Below are 25228 nucleotides of genomic sequence, written 5' to 3' on the forward strand. Positions count from 1 at the left end.
GGCGAGGACGTCCCGCAAAACCTCGCGGAGCTCAAGTTACTCGAGGTGCTGGCCGTGTATAGCAAGGGAGGAAGTGCGGCTGAGCCGAGGTTTGTGGTGGCCTATCCATCATCCGAGGTTGGTTTTGTAGATGCCAAGCAGCTGGAATTCCGAGCGAGGGACTCTGGGCCTGCGGTGGAGGAGCAACTCGTTGAAGAGAAGCACCTTGATGCTGCCGAGGAACAAGGAGAACAAGAAGAAGACGATACAGTTGCCATGAGCAAGTCGTTTTGTGGGCTGATCAAGCGTCATGAAGTATCGTCTCTGGCAGCTGCTCCTGCGCAAGATATAGCAGCGGAAGACTTGTGTGACGATGAGGATGGCAGCAGTGGCGACGAGGAGCATGCACTTGATATGCTCAAGCTCTTGCCGATGCTCTCCGAGACACAACAGTGCGCTTACCTGCGAGAGAAGTGGGGGAAGAGCTTTGGGGCCACCAAGCAGCTCAAGCAGGCGTTCAAGCTCAACAGGTCTTTGAAGAAACCGAGAAAGGTTGGGTTCTCTTTCTTCGTTTCCAACTTTTCCTCATCGCGTCAATGTGCAGATGCAGGAGATAGAGGACAGATTCCAGCAGGAGCTCAAGAGCCTGGACCGTCTCAACGTGGATGGCAAGCTCAGGATGAGGTTGCAGCTCGAAGAGATCGAGAAGCAGCTCAACAAGGAACGTCTCGGCTGGCTGAGAAGCGTGGATTCAGGGCGCTCCCAGCTTGATTCTACTTCTCGAGAGCTGGAGTAAGTGAACGAAATTCGTGTCATGCGGAGAAGCTGAGCGTGTGTTTTTATCTTTGCAGGGTTACAAAGAAGGCAGGTGACAAATCTAAAGATGGTGGCCACGACGACGGCAAAGAGCTCTCAGAGAAGCAAGAAAAGGCTCTTGAGGTCTCTCTCTTTTTTATTCCATTTGCTAGGCCTGAAGCTGAGAGTTTGTTGGTTTTAGGAGCGCATTCAAGCCGAGAAGAGGAAGCGTTTCCTCATTGCAAAGTACCAGCAGGAGCAAATCTCGCTCAAGAAGCAAGCTGACTTAGCCAAGCGCGAAAGGGCTCACCTCATCAACATCTTCAGGTCCAGCAACTTTTGAGAATGACCAATCTGTTTTTCAGGAGAGTTGAGCTGAGCGTGAGAGTTTCATAAACCAGTTTTTTCTTATGCTTCGAGCAGTGCTAATGTTGAATAAAAAGTAATAACCCACAACCGCTACCCTTCTACTGTCAAACACACCAAAAGTTTGTATTATGAAGTAGAATGTTGAGGCGATTGCGAATGAATTTATACATCTCCTCGCTCGAACACAGCTGCCGCTCCCATGCCAGTCCCTGCGGAAAAAAAAAAAAAAAAAAAACAAAAAGACAATAAAGTGGATGGCCAAATGGTTCACTCACCTATGCACATAGAGACCACTCCGTATCTACAAGCGGACCCACGCTTGGCCATTTCATGGAGGAGCGTTGCCACACAGCGAGCACCTATGACAAAATATAAGACACATAAAACACTTAAAAGATTGCTTGCCTGTTGCACCCAGAGGGTGGCCAAGCGCGATTGCGCCACCATTCACGTTCACCTTCGCAGGGTCAAGTTGCAGCTTCTTGCAACAGTACGTGTACTGCGATGCGAACGCCTCGTTGATCTCAAACAGATGAATGTCGCTAATCTCCAGGCCAGCATCTTTGACGGCCTTTGGAATCGCAACCGCGGGGCCGATTCCCATCACACCGGGCTCTACGCCAACCACGGCAAAGCTCCTGTCAAGATTGATAAGCTCCACAATCAATCAAATTCAAGCAAAAAACACTCACCTGAATGCTCCCAGGACTGGCAGGCCACGCTGAGTTGCACAGCTTCTCTTCATCAGGAGAACGGCTCCAGCACCATCGCTAACTTGGCTCGAATTGCCCGCAGTACTTGTGCCTCCACTCTTGAATGCTGGCTTGAGTCTCGCCAACACGCTAAGGGTCGTGTCGGGGCGTACACCGTCGTCCACAGATATGACACTTTCTGTGACCTCTTCAGTGGTGGCATCCACACGCTGCACACAAGCGTCAGAAACTCATGTTTGTATGAAGCATCACTACCTTGGTTTTCACAGGAGTAATCTCGTCTTTGAATCTTCCACTTGCGATTGCTGCTGCTGCATTCTGGTGCGATACAACCTGGATAATATATTGATGACAAAGCTGATCGGAACGTAGCAAACACTTACAGCAGCCTCGTCTTGCTCCTCTCGAGTGATGCCATATCGCTCAGCAACATTCTCGGACGTAATGCCCATAGGTAACAAGCAGTCTTTAGCCATGCTGTTCAGCTCAACCTGAAGCTTTGAAGGTAACACATAACAAAAGAAAGGAATGACACCCGTAATACCTGGGGATTCACACGAGGTTGCTGCTGAACCCCAAAATCGATTGACATGCACTCCACACCAGCGCCGATTCCTGGAAAAGATACGATTAAACAAGGAAACTACATCAACCGTGAAAACGCGAGACCAATTTCATAGAATCCAGATTTGATTGCCGCTGCAACATCTCCAACAGCTTGTAGACCGGATGAGCACTGCCTGTTGACAGTTCGAACTGGTACAGTGTCTGCAAGCAAGAGAATAAAAAACAGAAAGTAAGAACAGGTCTCTGCCTGTACGCTTGACAAACCTGGAAAGCCAGCCAGGAGAGCAGCGATTCGACACTCAGCCGCCCGATGGGAACCGGGTGCTATGACGGTCCCGACGACAATGTCACCAACGTCAGCTGGTATTACGCCGGTGTGAGCCACCACTGCCTGGAAAGAATTGTCGAAAAACGTGCGAACAAAGTTTCACAAGATACCTTGAGAACAGGAACCAGTAAATCCTCCGGGAAGCTGTCCTTAAAGCCACCACGCTTGGCCTTGCATATCGGTGTCCGGAATGCTCTGCCACAACCCAGGTGGAGTTTAAAATTTGGAAGTGAAGAAAAGAAAGAAGTCTTGAATGACTCACGCAACAATGACAACATCGTCACTGAGCTCAGGAGGACAGGCTGAAGGCTGCTGCGAAGAGAACACACAGACAAGAGAAGTTGAAGTTGAGAGCGAGCAAACAAAATTCTCTAGCTTACAGTGGAGCTCTGCATCATCACAAGAGGCGAGAATGCCAAAGCAAGAGAATAGTACCAGCAAATGGTTGCGCTGATCGACAGGTGAGCGAGAATGGCCGAAAAGCATTTCCTGCCTAACACCAAAAAAATTCCAAAGCCAGACTGGTTGGTAAGGAGATGGGATTTTTTTCTCTCACAGGTTTATGCAACACAATCCCTCTGGCTTGATGCCGGCTCTCCGCGACGGTCCTGATTGGATTCAAGATTCGGACAAAATCATTGTGCATGTGGAGAAGAAGTTCAAGGAGCCGTCTCTGAAAACTCCAGACGAATTCAAAGTCGATGTCTACAAGTTAGATCGATTGCTGCTAAGATGAGATTGGATTTTCCAGCGGTGCTGGCATCTTTCCAGTGTTCACTAACTGACTCAAGTCCAAGGACCGAAGCGCTCCAGCAAAGACAGATTTTATCAACGAGCTCACAGCTTTCGAGGAGCAATTGAAGAAACACGTAAGTTTCTCCATGTATATGTGTAAGTTCTTTGTAATGTTCTTCTCATTTATTTTGTTTCTCAGGGCCCTTACATCGCTGGAAAAAATCCCACTGATTCCGACTTTGCTCTGGCTCCAAAGCTCCGTCATGCTAGAATGGCTCTCGAGCACTTCATGGACTTCGTCTTCCCCAGTAACCTCCAGCACGTTGCAAAGTACATGGTAAGCTTTCCGCCAAGCACTCGCTCTTCTTTTCTCACTTTCCTTTTTCTTTTTCATTTAGCTCACGACGAGATGATCATCGCAGGGTGGCAGACCAAGTTCGGACAAGATTGACAAGAACTCGGGACACGAGAAGAAAACCGCGGCTACACCAGTTGTCTTGGACGGTCTAGGGTTTTGGGGGGATGGCGTCACTGTGCTGGACGAATGTGGTGCGCAGGCTGTGTGAGCTTTGTGTGTTTCAAAGGTGTTAATTTGCTGTTGCTTTGCTGTTGCAGGCATCATGCTGAATGGGAGGATCGCAGAGATTTTTCGACGCTTCAACATCACAGGCGACCTCAAGGCAGCAGTCCTTCATCTCATGGAGAGCAGCGGCAAGGACGAGGATCCAATTCTGGTAATAGTGTGGAATCCTGCCGAGCTTCAAAGGATTGCTGGGCCAAAGCAGGGTAAGGCACAAATCCTACAGGCTTTCTCGAATGCCGCCGGATGCAGTCGATTACCAGCTGGGTACCCCTGCGAGGATCAAGTCTTTTGCTTTCGGTCCTTGGGAGACTTGTTCGCTCTGAAGGTACGACAACAGAGAGAATTCGTTATTGACAATATTTCCGCCTTTGTAGACAACCTTGGTGACACAATACCAGTGGTGTTATGGGAATTATCCAAATCCCGTGGCAACTACGCTTCTGATCACTGATCTAAGGAAGGTTGTGCCGACTGTGGACTCCTTCCCGATGTTCTACTGAACCCAAGGTAAAAGCTCATTGCTACTCTTCATCAAATTCGTTGCGTCTTCTTGTTGATTGTGCTGTTGCTTACCATGTAGGCTTTATCCCACGCAGCTGATCGCCCAAACTGTTTTCCGTTTCGGGTGGACGACTTAACGAACTCGCAGCTCTCGTCCATGGATGCGTTTTACTTCACTCGGCCAGTCCAAGTGACAAACAAGGAGCTTTTCTTCTCATCTTGATTCACATACTTTTGTCTCCACCGACGGATTGCTCACAATCAAGTGTCTGGTTGATGGGCTTCTCTCCAGCGGCCCCCACGAGCAAAACCTTGCTCGCACTCCGAGCTCGAGTGCGTTCTACACGCTCCCAGCAGCGTCTTCCACGACACATAGTCGGGGACGTAGGGCATGGAGTTGACGAGCGCCTCGGCCTTGCCAAGCAGCCCGGCCCTACCAAACGTATCCACGACGCAGCGGTAGTGATCGATGCGAAACTCGACGCCAAAGTCCGCCACCTGTGATCGATGCGGTGCTTGCACAGGCTCAAGCTCCTGCTCTGGCTGCACGAAGCGAGAACCTCTCGTTCGGAGGCCAGCCTTCGAGCATCTCATGGAAGAAATGGAGCGCCTGGCGAAAGCTCCCGCTGGAGGTGAGGCCCGCGATCATACAGTTCCAAGTCACCGTCGTGTGCTCGGGATTCCTTGCGAATGCTTCATGGATGTTGCCTTAGTGAGCGTACTTCTGGATCATCATCGATCACGCCATGGAGTTCCTCCGGGGCATGTGCTCGAAGATCTCTCTCGCGGCGAGTGCGTCGCCGGAGATAGTGAAGGCCTGCGTTCCAGGAGACTGAATCGAGCTCGGGCATGTAGTGAAAGGCCTCGAGCGGTCCTCGCAGCTCCCGGACTTGGCATAGGCCGTCACCAATGTGTTCCACGACACGACGTTTTGGAGAGCACCGCCTTTGCCTCGTCGAGACAGCCCTTGTCGCAATTGGCAGCGACAAGAGTGTGACGCATCCTGTCAAAGAGATCTTTGCCCTGGGAGCAGGACGGAGCACGCGGCGATGATGCATTGAATCAAATAGCTCCTTCCAAATGCCCGTCTGAGGCATACGCTAGAACCATACTGTTCCATGCAGTGTGGTTCCACCTTGGAATTTTTGTAAACACTCGATAAGCGTTTCTGGAAGTTCTGGTGGCGACCATAACCGACCACAAAACAATGCTCTCTGAGGCATCACGGAGATCGTACTCAATATGCCCCGACCGGGCATACGCCACCATGAACGACGACCACGAGACAACCGTGTGCTTCGAAGTCCGTTCAAAGACTTTTCTCGCCTCGGAGAGATCCACGGCATCCGCAGGAGCGCGCTCCACGTGATGACAGTCCTTTCAGGCATCTCGGAGAAAATCTGTCAAACTTTCTCCAAATCCCCCGCCCCGGCATATGCAGTCATGAGAGAACTTTGGCGAAATACGTCCACGAAACCATCTTTCCGGGAGCATGTGAAAGAGATCGTTGGCGTGAAAAAATTGCGAGTCCCGCGCGTACGCTGTAATCATCGTTTTCCACGAAACCAGATGCATCAGATCAAACACCCCATCAGATCCAAGGAAATTTCTTTACTCAAAAACCAACAGCAAGACTGATGTAACAAATAGGAATTAGGCCCACTTGCTCAATGTTAAACAATGCTATAAGCATTAGAGGGAACCAAAAAAATCATAACAACTTAGTTACGCAACAAAGATTTCTCCTAGCCGGTGATCTGCTTGCTCCAAGAGCAGACACTAACTCGCGTGTCGTACAACTCTTCTGCCTCACACTACTTATGCTTCGCTGTGTTGTGTTGCGTAAGAGCAGCCTCATTGGCAAAATTCCTGCAGCAAAAAAAGCAGCTGTTAACAAGTAGTTCCTGATAGAAAGTGCGTGCTCAGACTCAGAAGTCTCGTCATTCCTCGAAAGGTCCGATTAACGAGATTATGTAGAATCATCACGGCACTGCCCTGTACTACCTCTGAACTTGCTTACCGCGAACATATGCCACAGTGATGTTGCCCGCCAGCCTAAAAGCAGAAGTCCAACGTTAGGCCGAGATATAAACGATAAGCTTTACTTCACCTTCTTCGTCTCCGAATTAGGAGTAGCAGGAGTCGCCTTTTCCTTTTTCTTGTCCTTCTCCTTTTTGCCCGAGGACTTTGGAGTCTTTGCCACAGCCTCAGCGGCTGATAAATCTTTCTTACCTGACTTTGGTGCTGTTGGCGTTTTCCCTGATGGCGTTTTGATCTTCTTTTGAGCCGGTGGCGTAAGAGCTGCCGGAGCTCTCTTCTTTCCCATCTGCAAATAACATTGTAGGCTACACGTTTTTAACATGTGAGACTTTGCGTACCAGGCGAGCTCTAAGATCCTCCTCATCAATTTCCTCATCGTCGTCATCATCGTCATCGTCGTCGTCGTTGTCATCATCGTCGCCCTCATCAATGTCGTCGTCGTCATCGTCATCACTTTCCATCTGCAAGAACTATTTTTCCGCTTAAAAAAGTTACGAACCTAAGAAACGCACCATCGCTTGCCGCAAGGCAAGATCCTTCGCGTTGACCTCATCGTCGTCCTCATCATCGTCGTCGTCGTCGTCGTCGTCGCCGTCATCATCGTCGTCGTCGTCATCATCGTCATCGCTGTCGCTCTCGCTATCGCTATCGCTCGAGCCTAACGGAACTTTGACATTTCCTGTGCAAGAACCAAGCGCATGAGAAGAGCAGATGGTAGTTAAACAAGATAACACACCGTTTTCCTTCCGGACACCATGGTCATGTTCCCTATCCAGCTCCTGAAGCTCGCCTGTAAACATTCCAGATGTAAGTGCGTCCGCTGGTCAGGGCGAAAAAAACGTTCTCTTACCCGACCCTTCCGTTCTGTAGCCCGAGAAGTGCACAGCCAGCGTACTGCTGTTGTGCGAGAGCTGGAAAGACTTGCTAATGATCAAGTCTAGCGCGATATGATCGCGTTGGCCGGGTATGAGCGTGCCCAAAACAATCTCCTCGCCTTGCGTCTTAAGTCGCAAGATCACGCGTTCATTCTTGGCGGATGATCCCACCTCGCCCAAAGCAGCCTGCAAAACAAACACGTTACACGGGGTTTCGTCCAGCTTGATCTTGGCTTACATTCGAGATGTGCAAATAGCTCGAATCCTCCACTGGGCACTTGATAGACTTGGATGGTAAGACCTTGACGCCTGCAACAAGAAAAGGATTAAGCTTTTTCGCCTTCGCCTTCTCTAGCAGCGCTCGCGCTTACCCCAAAACTCCATAGCCGCGCCGTGCCTTAAACCCTAGCCCTAGTAAGAAATGAGCCGTTGTATGCCAAAGAATATACCCAGCGCTTTAATCCAGCAAATCGCGGCCGTCGATTCATTCGATTCCCGGAATGGAGGCACTTGGACTGAGGCCACTGCCGGTAGGGCTGGGCTATGCTCGATCCATCTCTCGATCGCGCTCCATCCCTCTCCGCAAGCTCCAGCTGCGCCCTTGTTTCACTACATTTCGATGGAGCTCCCAATTCTCGCGCTTTTCCCTGGATCACGACTCGGACATGGTAAGAAAAGAATGAGCGAGCCTTCATCCATCCCCATATATGACTTGGCATCCTCCAAGGCCTCAGGATCAGGATCCGGGGACGAATTCGACGATCATTCTGGCCGGATCGACTCTGTAGACCCTAGTGTCTTGACCGAAGATCAAGGGGATTTTGGTGTGACTGCGGCGTTGCTGGGCGAGGAGGAGGATGAGCAGGCCGTGGATCACAGCCTCCATCGCGTCAAAGACATCCTGGACGCGGCGGGCAACGAGAAACACTCCAAGGGGGCCAAGCTCCACGACTTTTGCCTGGGCATCCCATATGGTGTGGGTGATAGCTTATTTCTATTTCCCTCTTATAAGCCTCTTTTCTCTTATATATAAGCTTTGCTCTTTGATCGTCCGCAGGAGGAGTGCTTGTTGCGAGTGGTGTCGCCTCGTTCATACTCACTGGCAGCGCTTGGGCTATACAAGTCGGCCTCGTCTTGGGCGGTCTTCTCTTGATGCTCAGCGTCTCCAGCTTAAACGCCTGGAAGAAGGGAAAGTCCTCCATGTCTTACATTCAGGGCCAGGCAGGTTAGCGCTCCATTCCCATTGCCCTCGTGTTGGCATGGCTGACTTCTTTCCCTGGCAGCCATAGCGTTTGTGATTTTTCTCGTGCAGCTTGGGAAAGCACGCCAGAGAGTGTCTCTACTGCCAATGCTGGCTTCACTCGTGAGGTGAGTCTCCTACCATAGGCTTGGATTGTTTTTCTAACTGAGATTTTGTTCATGTAGCGGAGCTATGCTCGGGTTTTTCTGCTATGTTTTCCTTGCCGGCGGCAACCCACCACCAAAGAAAGTGACGCCAGTTCCCAAACTTGCATAACAAGGAGACCATAAAAAAAAAAGTGGTATGTAGTACTTCACCCACAGTCGTGCCGGACGTATTCAAGGTCTTTTAGCCTCGCAAGTTGGTTCGTGATCGACACAATTGACTGCATATTCCCCAATTTCGAATCTGAAATCTAAAGCGGAGAACTATTTTGCTGAGGTTGCCATGGGATTCCAATTTGGAAATTTGTCCAATGTTGCTTCCTCTAAGGGTGGCCTTGTCTGCAAGCATGGTTATGGTGTTCGGGAATCAAATTATAAATGCAGTGGCAACATTTTTAGAGAGAAGAGCTGCAGATCCATATAGCTCTGCATGAAGATGGATGTTACACCATTGCAGACATTCCAGATCTTAGGGGTTATATTTGCTGGCAATACGCAATCAAGGTTGGAGTCACGGGATTTTCATTCCCCCAGGGTTGCGAGTTACTACCATGGTCACGACCTTTTGATCAAAGTGCCTCCGAAGATATATTGTTTGGCTTTATCGCCACGGGAGCCTCTTGAGCATGAAGAGAAGTTTTGGTCTTCAAACCATAAGATTGTGAGGAAGAACATGAGGACTTCTCTGCTATGAGAGTGGCATCCAAGATTATCAACTGTGATTACCAATCTGGATACTACGAGGATGTAGACATTGCCTGGAATTTGTTTCCGAGGTGAGAATCATATAGATCTGTACGGGGAAGCTTGAGCTTACAAGATATGGTGTGTGTGTTGAGAAAGGGGTCTCCATTTGTTTTCGATTTGGTGGGCTCAAAATGGACTGAGCATCCTCAATCAATGTCATCTTTCACACAGTTTTTGTTTATTATAACAACAAATTTCCAGCAAAGGTACCACAATTCAATTCCACCAACGCGCTGCCAAGTTAGGGCTTGAGTGGACGAGGAAGACGAAGGTATGGTGTGCGAAGATGAGGGGCCGAGGGGGGAGAGCGGGGACGTCCGCCGCTGCCAATGCGTTGCAAGTGTACGAGCAGATCCGGGCGCAGGGCGCGACGCCAAGCGAGTCAGTGGTTGTGGCGGCGCTCCAAGAATGCGGGCGGCGGAGAGACCTGGCAAGCGGAATGAGAATCCATGGCTCGGTGGTGGAGGAGCGGGGCAGCGAGGAGGAGGGCGGCATGGGCCTGGTGGTGGCAAACAGTGTGGTGGACATGTACGCCAAGTGTGGCAGCTTGGCATTGGCACGCCAAACGTTTGAGAGGATGCGGCAGCGCAGCGTCGTGTCGTGGAATTCTCTCATCATGGGCTGTGCTCGCGGCGGCCAAGCGGACGTTGCTCTGCGACTGTTCGGCCAGATGCGAAACCAAGGCTTCTCGCCCGACGCTCGGACTCTCCTGGCTGCTCTCAAGGCTTGCAGTGCTCTCCTGCCCGAGGATACGAGCAAGGGGGAGAAGAAGACGATGGCGATGGAGCATGGGAGAGCTGTCCATTCCCTTGTTTCAAAGTCCGGGCTCGAGGCAGACGTGTTTGTTGCAAGCGCGCTGGTGGATTTGTACTCGAGAGGTGGCGAGTTGGCGGAAGCGCGCAGGATCTTTGACAGAACGGTAAATCGTGATGTGGTTCTGTGGAATGCCATGATCGGAGCGTACGCACGCAGCGACGAGGCTAGCGACTGGCACACCGCGTTGGAGATGGTGGAACGCATGCAACGCTGTGGAGGCGTCCAGGCAAATGCTGCTACGTTTGTGGCGGCCCTGGGAGCTTGCATTTACCTGGCTACCACGGAGCAAGGATGCTATCAGCTTGACGGCGGAGGTGGCAACGCCAGGCTTGTCAAGACGGCTGCTCTCGAAAAGGGGCGAGCTCTACACGCCCGCATTGTAGAGAGTGGCCACGTTCTGGATGTGTTTGTAGCGAACAGTTTGGTGGACATGTATTCGAAGTGTGGAGCACTCACGGATGCTCGCTCCGTCTTTGACAAGGTGGTGCACCGGGACACGGTGCTTTGGAACAGCATGCTTATGGCTTACTCTCGGAACGGACATGGCGACGAGTGCCTTGAAGCCTTTTCGGCAATGAAAGGGGAGAGCTGCGAGCCAGATGCCCGGACGTTCGTTGCTGTGCTCAAGGCCTGCGCCTGTGAAGAACACAAAGCTGGAAGCATAGACAAGCGAAGGGGTATTCACTCCCAGCTTGTCAGGAGAGGGGTGGAGGCGGACGTGTACGTTGCGAGCACTCTCTTGGAGATGTACTCGGCATGCGGCAGGCTCGACGATGCGTTTCAGGTATTCGACAGCATGCCTTCGCACGATCAAGTGTTGTGGAACGCCATGATCCAAGGCTGTGCTTCTTGTGGACACGGTGACGCATCTCATATTTTGTTTCAGCGCATGCAAGACGAAGCATACTTACCCGGCTCTGGAACTTTTGCCGCTGTGCTCAACGGGTGTGCAAACTCAAGCGGGCGTTCCAAGCCAGAGCTTTTGAAACGAGTAAGGGACATTCACTCTCGGCTTTCAAAGAGCACGGAGGGAGCGGGCCTCCTAGGCAGCAGTCTGATCGACGCCTATGCAAGGTGTGGTGCTTTTGACGAGGCTCGGCAGGTGTTTGAAGCAATGCCGCGGCAGCACCGGGACATGGGATCGTGGAATGCGCTCGTCCTGGGATATGTTGACAATGGTGACGCACGCTCCGCGCTCGACGCGTTTGCACGCATGAAAGCGGAGGGTGTTTTACCAAACGCTCGAACTTTTGCTGCCGTTCTCAAGGCCTGTGGAAGCATCGGGGATTTGGAACGCGGCAGAGGCATCCAGGCCGAGATCCGCAGCGCCGGGTTAGACAACGATGGCACTCTCGGGAGCAGTATGGTTGGTTTCTTTGCGAAGTGTGGAAGCATAGCAGATGGTCGGGAGGTCTTTGACAAGCTGCAAGTTCGTGACGTGTCGTGCTGGAACGCGATGATATCTGGCTATGCTCAAGCCGGTGATGGAGGAGAGGCTTTGAGTTTGTTTAGACGCATGCAAGACGAAGGCTTTACACCGAGTTCCAGGACTTTCATGGCTGCGCTAAGTGCTTGCTCATGTGGAGCTTCTAAAGCAGGTCCTGGTGGCGGAGAGGACGTAAAAGCATGCTACTTGGAGGAGGTCAGGGGTCTCCACTCGCAGCTTGTTGACAATGGACCTGAGCTTGATGCATTTTTGGGAAGCAGCCTCATCGATGCGTATAGCAAATGTGGGAGCACACGAGAGGCACTGGAGGTTTTCGACCGGATGCCCGATCGCAACGTCAACCTTGTTACCTGGAATGCCATCATTCTTGGCTGTGCTCACAACGGCGAGCCTGACTGCGCGATGCAGCTCTTCTCACGCATGAAACGCCAAGGCGTTAGACCGGATGCTCTGACTTACGCTGGAGCACTCCAAGCCTGTGGCAGCAAAGGGGACTTGGAGGCCGGACGGACGATTTACGACGAGGTGCGCGGTTCCGGACTGATGGAGGAGAAGAACGTCCTGATAGCAAGCTCTCTAATCAGTTTCTTTGGCAAGTGCGGGAGCATGGTGGACGCCCAACACATATTCGACTCCTCGGCTGCATTCCTTGCCAAGGAGTCTGTGGCATGGAACTCACTCATGACGGGTTACAGCCACCAGGGAGACGCACAGCGCGTGTTTGGCCTCTTTGGCGATATGCTGGAGCGACGCTTGCAGGTGGACGGTTTCACCTTCCTGTCGCTCCTCACGGCATGCGGGCGCGCGGGCCTGGTCGACCAGGGAAAGCACTACTTCCAACTCATGGCCTCCCCGCGCTTCAGCATTGCTCCCTGGTACGAGCACTACAGCTGCATGGTGGACTTGCTGGGGCGTTCCAATCGCCTAGAGGAAGCGGCTGCGTTGGCAATGGAGATGCCAGTGAAGGGATTGAGCGTGTGGAAGAGTCTGCTGGCGTCGTGCCAGAGGTGGAAGAATGTTGAGGCAGCAAAGGTGGCGTTCGAGGCGATACAGAAACTGGACGACCGTGATAGCGCAGCTTACGTGCTCATGGCGAACACGTATGCATCCGGCTGAGGTGGCTCGAGTAGCGGGGAATTGAATTTGATCACCATCAGGTGGTACCAACTTTGGACAGGGACTCGACGACATGCTTCATCTTGGGCCGCTGCTCTGGAGACGAAGAGACGCAGCGCAGAGCCAGCTGCAGCAGCTCCATGGCCTCCGCTTCGGCACGGATGCCAGCCATGAGCATCGTCGTTGTCATGCTGTTGCTGCTACTGCTGCTCCCTGTGGCATTGGCATTACTGCTGCTCGTACTGCTCGCACTGTTTGATGAATCGACACCGCCGTGCGGAGCAGCAGGTGGCTTCAAGAGCGGATCCCCATCGAAGCTTGCAACGGAGTATTTGGAGGAGGAAGACAGCAGCATCCTCCTCACGGCCAGCACCATGTCCACGTCCGAAGAGGCCAGGTGCGCAGATGCCGAGCCGGTTAACATCTCCATGAGGATCACACCGAACGAGTAGACGTCCCACTTGTGCGTGGGCCGGGAATTGGGATGCGCCGCCTCGGGTGGCCGGTAGATGGACGCGGTGGCCGAGTACAAGCTCAGGCTGGAGCTGCTTCCGCCGCAGGATGGACCCACGTCCAGGTGCTGGTCCACGGCGGTGGGGACGTCCACGTTGGACCTGGAGGACCTGTTGCCAGGCGCCACGTCCGAGCGCAGGGAGGACGTGGAGGAGGAGAGCGTGTCGTGGCAGGCCAGGATCTCGGTGAGCCGCACGACACCGAAGTCGGCAATGCGGGCCGCGCGGTTGGCATCCAGCAGTATGTTGGACGGCTTGAGATTGCCGTGGATGTTTCTCATGCGTGCTGCCGTGCCGTCGTGGAGGAAGGACAGGCCGCGAGCTACGTCCTTGGCGATGCTCAGCCTCTGCGGCCACGACAGAAGCCACTCGTCGTCCGCTGCCGAGATCGCTGCTGTGCGTGTGTGCAGAAGTGAGTGAGGGAACAAATCCAAATCATCATCTTCGTACCTTGTTGCTGCTGGTGCTGGGTGCTGTCTTGCAAGCGGATCCAGTGCTGTTGGTGCTGCTCCATGGCGGCTGCCAAGCTCCCATTGGGCATGAAGTCGTAGACGAGCAGCTTCTCGTTCATTCCCCAGTAGTAGGCTCGCAATGCAACGACGTTGGGGTGGCACAGCGAGCCGATTGCTTTCACCTCCGACTCAAACTCCTTGACCACCTTCTTAGAGGCGGGGTTACTGGTGGTGGCATCCACGCCCGCTCCAAATTCTCCCTCCGCTCCCAGCCTTCGGACCACCACCGTGAGGCCGCCATCCATGACGGCCTTGTACACAATGCCGGAGCTGCCCTTGCCAAGCACGTAGGCAGACGCGCGCAGGAGCGCATCCAGATCGAACTGCTTCTCGGATTCCTGGTCGAAGTGCACCAGTTCGCCACTCTCGCTGCCGACCACGCGATGCTTGTGCATGCTGGCGTTGTTGCCGCCACCTTCCTCATTGTCCGTGTCCTCCGACTCCGACTTGTCACCTCTAGCGCTGGCACAGCAGCAGCAGGAGCAGCATGGCCAGCATCGATGACCGATGCCCTTGCAGCTGGATGTCTTGGACCCCTTGCCATTCCTCCTACAGTAGAGGCAGTACGTGAGAGCGCAAGCAATGACCAAGATGCCCACTGAGTCGCCCACAGCGATGGCTACAACCTGCTTGGTGCCAAGCCGGCCACCACTGTTGCGGGTGGAGGCCGTGCTCGTGTTGGTGCTCGTGCTCGTGCCCGCACTCGTGCTAGGCGGGCCAGAGCCCGACGGACCTCCACCTCCAAACACGCCGTGCGGGGTGGTGGCGGCGTCGTCGCACTTGGTCTTGAGCGGGAGCCCACAGAGGCCCGGGTTGCCGAGGAAGGCAGTGGGTCCTTGGTTGGACAGCGTGCCGTTGAGTGGAATGGGACCCGACAGATTGTTGAAGCTGAGATCTATGCTGAGAGAGATCGGGAGCCTGCCCAGCGATGGCGGGATCGGGCCCGAGAGGTTGTTGTCCGAGAGGTTGAGCGTGCCTTGCAGCTGGAGCAAGCCGCCAAGGTCGTCGGGGATGGCGCCCGTCAGCCGGTTGCTGGAGAGATCCAGGCGGAGGAGTGGCGCCCGGGACAGCCCCAGAGGAATGCCACCCGTGAGGCGGTTGCCGCTGAGGACGAGCGAGTGGAGGGCGGTGCACGAGGCGATGGAGTCGGGTATGGTGGCCGAGAAGCCGTTGCCCGACAGATCGAGCGTGTCGAGGCTGGCGGCGGTGCCGCAGATGGAGGCGGGCAGGGGCCCCGAGAGATCATTGTCGGAGAGGAGGAGCGTCTGGAGGGCCGAGGCGTTGAAGAGCGCGGGCGGGAGGCCCCCAATGAGCTGGTTCTGGCGGAGGTTGAGGTGCTCGAGGTAGGAGAGCGAGCCCAGGTCGGGCGACATGGATCCCACCAGCTGCTTCTTGGCCAGCATGACGCCCTGCACGCGCGGCTCCGACTCGCCACGAATGCTGGCGCAGCTGATGCCGCTCCACCGGCACGGGGTGGCGTCCGACTCGTCCCAGTCCGACAGCGCTCTCTCGGGGTCGCTGAAGATGCCGCGCTTGAATGCCACCAGGCTCAACCCGTCCGAATTCAGGGCCAGTGCGTGCTCTACCAGCAGCACCAGCACCGCTGCTGCTGCCAGCCACCACACCGCCACCATCGCCGAGCAAATCATCCAAGGCTATCTACGTTGTGCTAGCTCCTCCGGGACCTACGGGGTAGTGCCCACATTGCCTCGACAACAACAAACCTGAGAGGCCTGAAAGGCCTGGTGGCGGGTGCTGTTGCTCCTCCATCCCCGCATTAGTGCTTAGCTATCCACGAGAATGGATGGATCCCGGGGTAAATTTGTCCAGATAGCAATGAGATGGATCCCAGGAGGATTAGAAGAGCGGACATTGCTTTCCAACTTTCCGTCGCACGCACCAAACTCTTTTATGGGCAGCTGCAACTGCGCAACCGGAATCAAGGGGGCGATGCCAAAAAGCCCAAAAGGCCCGCGAAGCCAAAGTGGAAACAACGCAGAGCTGTATGTGAGTTGTGTGTCGGGCGCCATGACCGAGCAAGAGCAGCGCTCCATCCCCACCGTTGAATCCCCCGCCTCCATCCCGGCCGTTGGTGCCATTGCCAGGACAAGACAAAGCTTTGCAGGCTTCGATTTTCTTTCTTGTTTTTATGGGTAGGATCTCCACTCGCAGTGATTGCCTGCGAATGGAGAAGATGTTTTCGAAGCTTGCACTGTTATTTTTTTAGAAAGTCACACACACTCCTCACTAGGCGCATAGCAGCGAGCGAACAGTATAGCCTTTCAAACTGTCCATAAACAATTCACCATGCCATTTGTTTAGCCTCTAAAATATGCCGCGAATCAAACACGACGTACCTGTGGAAACGGTCACTTGGATCGTGGTCGATTGATCTCCGGTGACTGACTTGTGTGCATGACGAGTGAGACAAGTTAATTGTGAGGACGCAGCTCCTTTGTCATCAAAGTTTTTAGTTCCTCAGGTCGAGGAGCAAGCTCAGCTATCTCAGCCTCTCTAAGCTCTCGACTGGTTTGCTTGTTTCTCAGTCCAGATTACCGGACCTCTGGACAAAGATATCTTCAAAACCAAACTTTTTGTGGTATCGCTTCCACCCTGCTGCGTTACTCACCGCCCTGACCAGCGTCGCCCGGCATCAGGAGAGCATCGTAGTGTCCAAACCCATGGTACAACACTCTGATGGGATTTCCTTTGCCTTTCCCGTATTCTTGCCCGTACTCTGCAATCGCTATGACACCGTTCGAGCGTTCATCGGCCATGTAAACTGTGATCGGCAACCTGGATCCAAACATAAGTGAGCCCAATGAAAGAAAGATAGCTTGTTACCCGAGGACATGTGATAGCATGAGGAGCTCCGGCTCGCCGCCCCACACGTTTGCTTGCCTCATCCGTCTTGTGTACTCGTCGAAATCGCCTTCAATGAACCTGCTTTTCAAGTGAGATGAGAATGAATGTCGGTCTCCCATCTTACCATTCCGACTCCGCACGGCGCTTGACGAGTTCATCCACAACCTTCCGAGGCGCAGGAATCAACCAAAGCAAGTCAGACAAACGAACCAAGCACAATGCCAAACCTTTTCCCGCAAATTGTCTGCAAGTTCTCTCTGCGTTTCCTCGTCTGGCGTTGGCTTGCCCTGTTTGGTGCACCAACCGTGAGCCACAGCACGAAAAAGACAGCGTCCATCTCCAGGAATGCCTTGACACCACCACCACCAGCGTCACCTCTTGAGCTACCTTATACATACTGGGTTGCGCGGGCAACGTACCTATGACCGCAAACTCCTTGTGAACCTTTTTGCCGTGGGTGAGGGATTGATCGAGAGAGGAGGGAGCCTCGCAGCATGCTATGGACCTCATGCCGGACGCTACCGCGGCAGAGAAGCACGAACAAAAGCCAAACAGGAGCCACGCCGAGTGCCTCCCTTGGAGCCAGCGTGCCGGGCGTGCATCCCCTGCCACATTCCACGATCCATTGCTGAAAGCTGTGGCGGCGGAGAGGCGATACGGGCTGGAGCTGGAGGTGGAGCTGCTAGGCAGGAGAGCGTGCCAAATGGTTGCAGCGCCCAGCTCGCCGTGACTGGCCAGAACGCATGAGCTCGAGTGGAAGCGCGGCTGCTGTGGCAGGAACGAGGAATGCGGGGGCGGCGATGGCGGCGATGGCGGCGGCGGGGTTTGGGCCAGCATCAGCATGGCGCCGCTCCGCCGCCCATGGCCAGCTCGAGAATGCGATGAGGAGATGAGCTTGTTGGCGGTGAAGAAGCGCGTGTTGATACCAAGGCACAAGAGCGACGAGGAGGAGGAGGAGGAGGCGCCCAACATCAGCCTGCTCTTGCTGTCCCGCTCCTCTACTGCCACAACGCACTGGACCTTCCTGTCGCCCTGGTGAGCGGCGTAGCGAGCGGAGGCGTGGTGGTGATCCTTGAGCCGTGGCGCTGCGCCATGCATTGCTCGATCGATGACCTAATCCATCCATGGGGAAGATATTTACATTAGCGATCTATCTAAATAACCGACAGTCGAGATCGCCCCAAGGGTTTAGGGTTTGTGGGCTGCGGCGACGAAATGGTGTTCTGGGGTAAGCCGCTTCGCCTCCCTTGGCCTGCCGTGACGTTTCTCCATCGCTCCCAGGTGCGAAGCTCAAGCCGAAGAAGCCTTTTCTCGTCGAGCGCGACGAGCTCGAAGGCCGGCGGCTGCATATCTCTCAGGTGGGTGATCCATTCCATCGCCAACAGAGGCTCAAAGCTTTTCGTTTGGTCTAGGCGACTCTGGGCCAAAATGCCAAGGATGGTGAGAGGAGTATTCTCAAATGCAAGGGTGGAGAGGGGCCGCCGGTCTTTGTGTGCTCGCTCAAGCCTGGACTTCACGAGACGTGCTATCTCGACCTCAACTTCGAGGACGACGTTGTCTTCTCCGTGACGGGCTCTACACCCATCCATCTCTCTGGCTACTACATGGAACCCTTCAGTGACGAAGACGACGACGAGAGCTACGATGGTGAAGAAGACGAGTTTGATCAAGAGTATGTATCCCTTTCTCTTGTCTCCAGTCTCCACGGGCGTTTACTCGTTGATCTTTTGTCAATATCAGCTTCATTGTCGATCCTGGAGAGGAAGACGATGACGAGGAGGACGATGAGGACCTAGAAGAGGAGCGCCTTGGATCCGGAGGTGAGCTCTCTTCGTAATTTATCAGCAAGTCGTGGTATGATGGCGTTCGACTTGGCAGTGAAGATTGAGGAGATCACTAACGACGACGAGCCTGAAAAGGCGCTTCCTGCTCCGGCTAAAGCAAACACTGAAACACAGCCGGCTCAGGATCAGAAGGACGACAAGGAGGAGGAGGAGGAGGAGGAGAAGAGTGAAGACGAGGATGGCTTCGCCTTGCCGTCCAAGAGGAAAGCCGCCTCTGCCGAGTTGCCGAAGAAAAGCGCCAAGACGTCTGTCAGGTACACCAAGGTTTCATTAGTAATAACAACTGGAGCTAATGCTCTTTGCAGTGACACGCCAACCAGCCCTGGCGAAGCAAAGAAGAACAAGAAGAAGAAGGGCAAAAAGGCAGCAAACCAGGAGGAGGGTGTGCCGGAAGGGAATGGCGACGGCAAGCTCCAGGAGAAGAAGGCTAGAAAGAAGGACAAGGCGGCCAAGAAGTTCCCGAATGGCCTCGAAGTTCAGGACTTGGCACTTGGCAAGCCCGACGGCAAGCAAGCCAAGCCGGGGAAGAAGGTAAAGCGGTGACGCCGGTCGCATTCCTTTCGCATACTTGCACGATTGGTCCCTGAGTCTTGGTGCAGGTCCTGATTAACTACGTCGGAAAGCTTAAGTCGAATGGGAAGATATTTGACAGCACCATAGGCAGAAAGCCATTCCGTTTCAGATTGGGTTAGCGTCTTGCTTGTGCTGGCTGCCGATGCTTGCTGTTTTCCTCCTTTGTGGCCGAGAAAAGAGATCTAACTTGTGGCACTTGGTTCTTGCAGGGGTTAACGAAGTAGTCAAGGGCTTCGACGTGGGTGTCAATGGTAAGATGCGTGAGCTCTCTCTCCCTTCGTCTTTTGATACAAATCCTCGATTCTTTCTTGCAGGAATGAGAGTAGGAGACAAGAGGAGAGTTGTGATTCCTCCATCCATGGGGTGAGTGAATCACGATGTCAATGCATCTGATATGGTTTTGCTAAATTTCTCGGCGCAGGTATGGTGCGAGGGCTGTCGGATCAATCCCACCAAACTCATGGTTGGTTTTTGAAATCGAGCTTGTTGATGTTGCTTAGCTTAAGTTCGGAGTTAATTTAACGGTGGGTTTTGCGCAAATCCGTGTGACGTGTTGTCCAGCGGCGTCATTTCGTGACGTGGCACGGCAAACCTTATCCTCAACGCCACGCTGGCAGCATCGTGGCCGTTAATTGGATCTTTCTCTTTTACCCTGTTCTTTATTTCGCCCGGGCCAAGATGAAGATGGTGTGTGGTCACTTTCGTCCGCCGTCTCCATCGTGACCCAGGCCAGGCCAGGCCCTGCAAATCAAGTGTAGAGCTTAAGGGTGAGCGAGCGAGCGAGCTCCAATTTGTCTCCCAGCCAAGCCAGACAAGCCAGACGAGAGAGGAGGAAGGCAATGGCAGCAGATCTGAAGCCCTTAGGGTTCCTCATTCGCTGCTTGGCTGGGTGCTCGAGTGCCGGAGGCCGGGGCAAGCCATGGAAAGGCTTGGTGTCCAGGGAATTGGGGCAGGGAGGTAGCTAAACAAGGCACGCAGAGGTTGTTTGTGACAGTAGCAGCAGCGTGGATGGCAGCGGCTGCCTCCGCCGCCTCCAGTAGCGCAGCCAACTCTTGTACCTCGCCCGGCGCCGCCGCCGCCACCTCCAAGTGGAGCAGCGAGCAGGACAAGCTGTTTGAGAAAGCTCTTGCCGGGTGGGAGGACAAGTGTGATGATCCCGAGGGTGTGGCGGGCAGCCGGTGGGAGGCAGTGGCGGCGTTGGTGCCTGGAAAGACCGCCGCCGACGTCCGGGCTCACTACGAGCTGCTGCTGCGCGACATCTCGAGCATTGAGGCCGGGCTGATTGCGCTGCCGTGCTACAGTCCCAGGGATGCGCTGCTCGTCAAGGACAGCAGCTTGGCCCTGGACAAGAAGCTCGGGCTGCCTTCCTCCTCTTGCTCGTCTCCTGCCTATCTCCACCATCACCAGCAGCACCACGGCCACCACCACCATGCCGCTGCCAATGGGAGCTCCTCTAGCGCCACCCCGGCTGTCAACAACGCTTCCAATTCCAACTCCAACAACCATGCCAGTGCTGGTTCCTCCTCCAAGAGCAAGGCCCAGGATCAGGAGCGCAGGAAAGGCATCCCATGGACCGAAGACGAGCACAGGTGCGATTCTTGTCACCTCTCTCCCTCTCTCCCTCTCCCTCTTTTCTCTCGTCCATGCAAAGCTTACTGACGTGTTTGCTATCACACCTCCTCCTACCTAGGCTCTTCTTGCTGGGACTGGAGAAGTTCGGCAAAGGGGACTGGCGGAGTATCTCGAGGAACTTTGTGGTGTCACGAACACCCACACAGGTGGCCAGCCACGCTCAAAAGTATTTCATTCGCCTCAACTCCATCCACAAGGACAAGCGGCGGACGAGCATCCATGATATCACCAGCGTCAATGGTGACGGAAGGCAGCAAGCGCAGGGCCCGATAACAGGGCAGGGAGCAGCGGGAGGTGGTGGAGGCGGCGGCGGAGGCGGTGGTGGTGGGGGAGCATCCTCCTCCGCGTCGACGGGGGCGGCAACAGCGCCTGGTGCTTACTCGCAACCTCCTGCGGTTGGAACTCCGGTCCCGGTTGTTCACCACGGAGCTTACGCAGTGGCAGCAGGAAGAGGTCACGTATCGAGCAGGCCGGTTCCAGGTACTCCTCTCAATGTTGCTCATCCTCATATGGCGTACCCCATGCCGCAGCCCGCGATGCATCACTAAACAGCTACCCGGAAGTGAGCAGCTAGCCTAGACGACGAAAGATTCATCATTCCTTCCAATCTCAAAAAACCAACCTGTACATTAGATTTCCATGCAGGATGATTAATGGGTTTATTCCGTACGGAAAGAAGATAGCAAGGGTCACCCCGGGTATATTCCGTCCATGAGTTAGTTAGCTAACGGCCGGCAAGTCGGCTGACCGGGATTTCCGGCGTAGTCGTATATAAAAGCCTTCACCACCTTCTCCGCCTCCACCCGCTTTGTTGCTGAAGTCCTCGCAGCTCTCAGCAAACTCGTAGCAGCGGGCAAGATGAGAGAGTGCATCTCGATCCACATTGGCCAGGCCGGGATTCAAGTTGGCAATGCCTGCTGGGAGCTCTACTGCCTGGAGCACGGCATTCAAGTATATACGACACAAACCATGCTGATGACGACCAACTCGTTCTAATCCTTGTTGAAATTGCCTTTGCAAACGCAGCCTGATGGACAGATGCCCAGCGATAAGACTGTCGGGGGCGGTGACGATGCCTTCAACACCTTCTTCAGCGAGACTGGAGCCGGCAAGCACGTCCCCCGGTCCGTGTTCCTGGACCTGGAGCCGACCGTCATCGACGAAGTGAGGACCGGAACTTATCGCCAGCTCTTCCATCCGGAGCAGCTTATCAGCGGAAAGGAAGACGCCGCAAACAACTTCGCCCGCGGGCATTACACCAGTAAGTTGCCGCGGCTACATGCCATCTTGATTATATCTACGCCTCAACACGATACTCTCTTGCAGTTGGAAAGGAAATCGTGGACCTGTGCCTGGACCGTGTCCGCAAACTGGCTGACAACTGCACTGGTCTCCAGGGATTCCTTGTCTTCAATGCCGTTGGAGGTGGCACCGGTTCCGGCCTCGGCTCTCTTCTCCTGGAGCGCCTGTCCGTCGACTACGGCAAGAAGTCCAAGCTCGGCTTCACGGTCTACCCGTCTCCACAAGTCTCCACTGCCGTTGTAGAACCATACAACAGCGTCCTTTCCACGCACTCCCTGCTCGAGCACACCGACGTTGCTGCCATTCTCGACAACGAAGCCATCTACGACATTTGCCGGCGATCGCTCGACATCGAGAGGCCTACCTACACCAACCTCAACAGGCTTGTGTCCCAGGTATTTCATCCCCCTTTCATTATGACCGCGTTCTTCTTCTTGGTTTCGTGTGCCGCAGATCATCTCGTCCCTCACGGCTTCACTCCGCTTCGACGGTGCTCTCAACGTCGACCTCACCGAGTTCCAGACAAACTTGGTGCCGTACCCGCGTATCCACTTCATGCTTTCTTCGTATGCCCCGGTCATCTCGGCAGAAAAAGCGTACCATGAGCAGCTGTCCGTGTCCGAGATCACCTCCACCGCATTCGAGCCTGCATCCATGATGGCCAAGTGCGATCCGCGACACGGCAAGTACATGGCGTGCTGCCTCATGTACAGAGGAGACGTTGTGCCCAAGGACGTCAACTCGGCCGTGGGAACCATCAAGACCAAGAGAACCATCCAGTTCGTCGACTGGTGCCCCACCGGATTCAAGTGCGGAATCAACTATCAGCCTCCGACTGTGGTTCCTGGCGGTGACCTTGCCAAGGTCCAGCGAGCCGTGTGCATGATCTCCAACTCCACAAGTGTCGCCGAAGTCTTCTCCAGGATCGACCACAAGTTCGACCTCATGTATGCCAAGCGTGCCTTCGTCCACTGGTACGTCGGTGAGGGGATGGAGGAAGGAGAGTTCTCGGAAGCTCGTGAAGACTTGGCAGCTCTGGAGAAGGACTACGAAGAAGTTGGCGCTGACTCCACTGAAGGCGAAGGCGAGGACGAAGGTGAAGAGTATTAGAGCTAACGCTACTAAGTAGCTAGCTCACTAACGAAAGAAACCAAATCTGGGAGAATGCTAGGAATCTAAGTTCACGCTAGCACTGTGCTGGCCAGCAATGCATACGAAGCCGCATTCTCGGGGCTGTCCTCAAGGGCACGTTTAGCAACGCGAGCGGTCGAGCCATGCCTAAATGCGAATGTCTCATGGCCGCTCCTGCTAGCCCCCAGCAATGATCTGCACTCGGACGAGTCAGGAACAAACGGCATGTTGTGCATGAGCTCTTCCGCTTGAATCAAATGCCCCGCCCGCCCCAAGAGGTCCACCATGCAGCAATAGTGCTGCTTGGTGGCGCAAAGGCCGAAGTCCATGCTCATGGAGATGAAGCAGCTCCTGCCCATGTACACCTCGCCTAACTGGCCGCAAGCAACGAGAGCCGAGACAAAGCATGCCTCGTCCGGAGGCGTTCTCGTCTTCAACTCATTGAACAAACCAAAAGCGGAGTTCGAATGTCCGTTTCGGACGTATGCAGCTAGCATGGCACTCGACGAGATCACGTCCGTATCTGGCATTGTATCAAACAGCTCCTTGGCCACATCCATGTTACCATTGAGAGCATATGCAACCAGCAAGACCGTCCAGGAAAGGACATTTCGCCATGGCATACGCCTGAAGCACATCTGGGCTTCCTGGAGCTGCCCGCATCGTCCATACGTGGACAGGAGAGCATTCCAAGAGACGATGTCCCGATCGGGCATGGCATCAAACAGGCGCTTGGCGTCTTGGTCATGGCCGCCCTGCGCATATGCAGACAGCATGCAGTTTGCCGATATGATATCGCGCTGAGGCATGGTATCATAAACGTGCTTGGTCTGCTCCAGCAGCACCAGCAATTCCCCTGTGCTAGTCGAGTACGCGGACATAGTTTGAGTGTATGCAAACAGCAAGGTGTTCCAAGACACAAGGTTCTGCTGAGGCATCTCTTCGAGCAGCAGCTTCACTTGGTGCAGCTTGCCCTGCTCCGCTTGTGCCCCCAGCATTGTGTTCCACGAGACTAAGTCGTGGCAAGGCATTCTGGTGTAGAGGCGCTCCACGCTGCTGAATTCCTGCTTGTGGGAGTACATAGCAAGCATGGCATTCCATGACACGACGTCCCGCCGTGGCATGCTGTGGAAGAGAGCCTCCGCTTCATTCGATTGCCCGTTGTGAGCACAAGCAGAGAGCATGGAGTTGGTCGTCACAAGGTTGTGCTGCGGCATCGAGTAGAAAATGTCTCTGGCCTGCTGCAGGCAACCGGTGTGTGCGTACACGAACAGAGCAACGTTGTGCGATACCATGTCGTGCTGTGGCATCCTATCATACACCACTTTAGAGCTTTCCAAATCCCGGACATGGGCAAATGCCGAAAGCATGACGTTCCAGGACACGAGATTGTGCTGCGGCATCTGTTCAAACATGTGTTCAACCATCTCCGGCTGACCTGCTTTAGAAAAGCCAGAAAGCACCGCGGTCCAAGATATCAAGTCTCTCTCGGGCATCTGGTTAAAGATGGCGACGGCGTTGCCAACGTGCCCGTTTCCCGCATATGCAGTCACTAGAGCATTCCAAGACGGCAATGCCCTCAGCGGCATGGTGTCAAACAAGAGCTGGGCACTGGTAACGTCCCCATTTTCCGCATATGCAGTGATCATTGCATTCCAAGCGACGAGGTTGGGCTCCTGCATCTCGTCAAAGAGCTGCTTGGCTTGACACAGGTGCCCAGTGTCGGCATAGGCCACGAGCATGGCATTCCAGGACACTTGGTCGCGCAGAGGCATCTCGTCAAACGCCTGCCGCGCTTGCCCGATGTCGCCGCAGCGAGCATAAGTAACAAGCATCACGGTC

General features: G+C 54.3%; 13 protein-coding genes across 16 annotated transcripts; 8 read left to right on the plus strand and 5 right to left on the minus strand.

The window, feature by feature from the left end:
• The first annotated feature begins 553 nt into the window (after positions 1 to 553).
• Positions 554 to 1227, plus strand: LOC112342908. The gene is made up of 3 exons (XM_024665525.1): positions 554 to 771; positions 831 to 918; positions 977 to 1227. The coding sequence occupies exons 1-3, from the start codon at positions 584 to 586 to the stop codon at positions 1115 to 1117; spliced, it is 417 nt and encodes a 138-aa protein (XP_024521293.1). The 5' UTR covers positions 554 to 583; the 3' UTR covers positions 1118 to 1227.
• Positions 1228 to 1239: 12 nt separating this feature from the next.
• Positions 1240 to 3244, minus strand: LOC9633430 (3-ketoacyl-CoA thiolase 2, peroxisomal). Of its 2 annotated transcripts, none has more exons than XM_024665523.1 (12): positions 3132 to 3244; positions 3014 to 3060; positions 2862 to 2946; positions 2688 to 2814; positions 2526 to 2624; positions 2401 to 2471; positions 2240 to 2347; positions 2112 to 2189; positions 1836 to 2065; positions 1549 to 1781; positions 1419 to 1502; positions 1240 to 1352 (listed from the first exon to the last, which is right to left on the minus strand). In XM_024665523.1, the coding sequence occupies exons 1-12, from the start codon at positions 3147 to 3149 to the stop codon at positions 1306 to 1308; spliced, it is 1227 nt and encodes a 408-aa protein (XP_024521291.1). In that variant the 5' UTR covers positions 3150 to 3244; the 3' UTR covers positions 1240 to 1305. The 2 variants fall into 2 exon arrangements, with proteins under 2 accessions (XP_024521291.1, XP_024521290.1); XM_024665522.1 differs by having other exon boundaries at positions 3014 to 3063; positions 3132 to 3237.
• LOC112342918 (probable glutathione S-transferase DHAR2, chloroplastic) lies at positions 3193 to 3937 on the plus strand. The gene is made up of 3 exons (XM_024665538.1): positions 3193 to 3212; positions 3310 to 3454; positions 3686 to 3937. The coding sequence occupies exons 1-3, from the start codon at positions 3193 to 3195 to the stop codon at positions 3935 to 3937; spliced, it is 417 nt and encodes a 138-aa protein (XP_024521306.1).
• LOC112342907 lies at positions 3776 to 4787 on the plus strand. The gene is made up of 5 exons (XM_024665524.1): positions 3776 to 3823; positions 3885 to 4048; positions 4102 to 4394; positions 4444 to 4576; positions 4650 to 4787. Exons 2-4 carry the CDS (start codon positions 4009 to 4011, stop codon positions 4567 to 4569), a joined length of 459 nt encoding a protein of 152 aa, XP_024521292.1. The 5' UTR covers positions 3776 to 3823; positions 3885 to 4008; the 3' UTR covers positions 4570 to 4576; positions 4650 to 4787.
• A 1446-nt stretch (positions 4788 to 6233) lies between these two features.
• On the minus strand, positions 6234 to 7910 carry LOC9644115 (histone deacetylase HDT2). Of its 2 annotated transcripts, none has more exons than XM_024665549.1 (9): positions 7857 to 7910; positions 7724 to 7794; positions 7461 to 7671; positions 7347 to 7400; positions 7123 to 7289; positions 6949 to 7071; positions 6681 to 6896; positions 6591 to 6625; positions 6234 to 6439 (listed from the first exon to the last, which is right to left on the minus strand). In XM_024665549.1, exons 1-9 carry the CDS (start codon positions 7867 to 7869, stop codon positions 6385 to 6387), a joined length of 945 nt encoding a protein of 314 aa, XP_024521317.1. In that variant the 5' UTR covers positions 7870 to 7910; the 3' UTR covers positions 6234 to 6384. The 2 variants fall into 2 exon arrangements, with proteins under 2 accessions (XP_024521317.1, XP_002991798.1); XM_002991752.2 differs by having other exon boundaries at positions 6949 to 7080; positions 7857 to 7909.
• Positions 7911 to 7924: 14 nt separating this feature from the next.
• On the plus strand, positions 7925 to 9171 carry LOC9644116 (protein FATTY ACID EXPORT 3, chloroplastic). Of its 2 annotated transcripts, none has more exons than XM_024665550.1 (5): positions 7925 to 8153; positions 8213 to 8465; positions 8543 to 8710; positions 8769 to 8853; positions 8911 to 9171. In XM_024665550.1, the coding sequence occupies exons 1-5, from the start codon at positions 7986 to 7988 to the stop codon at positions 8999 to 9001; spliced, it is 765 nt and encodes a 254-aa protein (XP_024521318.1). In that variant the 5' UTR covers positions 7925 to 7985; the 3' UTR covers positions 9002 to 9171. The 2 variants fall into 2 exon arrangements, with proteins under 2 accessions (XP_024521318.1, XP_024521319.1); XM_024665551.1 differs by having other exon boundaries at positions 8213 to 8459.
• A 958-nt stretch (positions 9172 to 10129) lies between these two features.
• On the plus strand, positions 10130 to 13015 carry LOC112342919 (pentatricopeptide repeat-containing protein At2g33680-like). The gene has a single exon (XM_024665539.1). It carries the CDS (start codon positions 10130 to 10132, stop codon positions 13013 to 13015), a length of 2886 nt encoding a protein of 961 aa, XP_024521307.1.
• An 11-nt stretch (positions 13016 to 13026) lies between these two features.
• LOC9633431 (receptor protein kinase-like protein ZAR1) lies at positions 13027 to 15673 on the minus strand. Its single transcript, XM_024665540.1, has 2 exons — positions 13978 to 15673; positions 13027 to 13921 (listed from the first exon to the last, which is right to left on the minus strand). Exons 1-2 carry the CDS (start codon positions 15671 to 15673, stop codon positions 13053 to 13055), a joined length of 2565 nt encoding a protein of 854 aa, XP_024521308.1. The 3' UTR covers positions 13027 to 13052.
• Positions 15674 to 16471: 798 nt separating this feature from the next.
• On the minus strand, positions 16472 to 18013 carry LOC9644117. The gene is made up of 5 exons (XM_002991754.2): positions 17324 to 18013; positions 17132 to 17253; positions 17029 to 17069; positions 16884 to 16982; positions 16472 to 16835 (listed from the first exon to the last, which is right to left on the minus strand). The coding sequence occupies exons 1-5, from the start codon at positions 18000 to 18002 to the stop codon at positions 16661 to 16663; spliced, it is 1116 nt and encodes a 371-aa protein (XP_002991800.2). The 5' UTR covers positions 18003 to 18013; the 3' UTR covers positions 16472 to 16660.
• A 65-nt stretch (positions 18014 to 18078) lies between these two features.
• On the plus strand, positions 18079 to 19861 carry LOC9644118 (peptidyl-prolyl cis-trans isomerase FKBP53). The gene is made up of 10 exons (XM_002991715.2): positions 18079 to 18132; positions 18186 to 18262; positions 18317 to 18576; positions 18645 to 18724; positions 18783 to 19002; positions 19054 to 19279; positions 19348 to 19435; positions 19531 to 19572; positions 19636 to 19684; positions 19743 to 19861. The coding sequence occupies exons 1-10, from the start codon at positions 18120 to 18122 to the stop codon at positions 19819 to 19821; spliced, it is 1134 nt and encodes a 377-aa protein (XP_002991761.2). The 5' UTR covers positions 18079 to 18119; the 3' UTR covers positions 19822 to 19861.
• A 101-nt stretch (positions 19862 to 19962) lies between these two features.
• LOC9633432 (transcription factor SRM1) lies at positions 19963 to 21628 on the plus strand. The gene is made up of 2 exons (XM_024665508.1): positions 19963 to 20910; positions 21012 to 21628. The coding sequence occupies exons 1-2, from the start codon at positions 20330 to 20332 to the stop codon at positions 21499 to 21501; spliced, it is 1071 nt and encodes a 356-aa protein (XP_024521276.1). The 5' UTR covers positions 19963 to 20329; the 3' UTR covers positions 21502 to 21628.
• A 135-nt stretch (positions 21629 to 21763) lies between these two features.
• LOC9633433 (tubulin alpha chain) lies at positions 21764 to 23513 on the plus strand. The gene is made up of 4 exons (XM_002991717.2): positions 21764 to 21904; positions 21980 to 22214; positions 22280 to 22650; positions 22709 to 23513. Exons 1-4 carry the CDS (start codon positions 21812 to 21814, stop codon positions 23363 to 23365), a joined length of 1356 nt encoding a protein of 451 aa, XP_002991763.1. The 5' UTR covers positions 21764 to 21811; the 3' UTR covers positions 23366 to 23513.
• Positions 23437 to 25221, minus strand: LOC112342920 (pentatricopeptide repeat-containing protein At4g02750-like). Its single transcript, XM_024665542.1, has one exon. It carries the CDS (start codon positions 25219 to 25221, stop codon positions 23437 to 23439), a length of 1785 nt encoding a protein of 594 aa, XP_024521310.1.
• Positions 25222 to 25228: the final 7 nt, after the last annotated feature.

The sequence above is a fragment of the Selaginella moellendorffii genome, unplaced genomic scaffold (assembly GCF_000143415.4).
Source record: "Selaginella moellendorffii unplaced genomic scaffold, v1.0 SELMOscaffold_123, whole genome shotgun sequence".
In the NCBI taxonomy this organism is placed as follows: domain Eukaryota; kingdom Viridiplantae; phylum Streptophyta; class Lycopodiopsida; order Selaginellales; family Selaginellaceae; genus Selaginella; species Selaginella moellendorffii.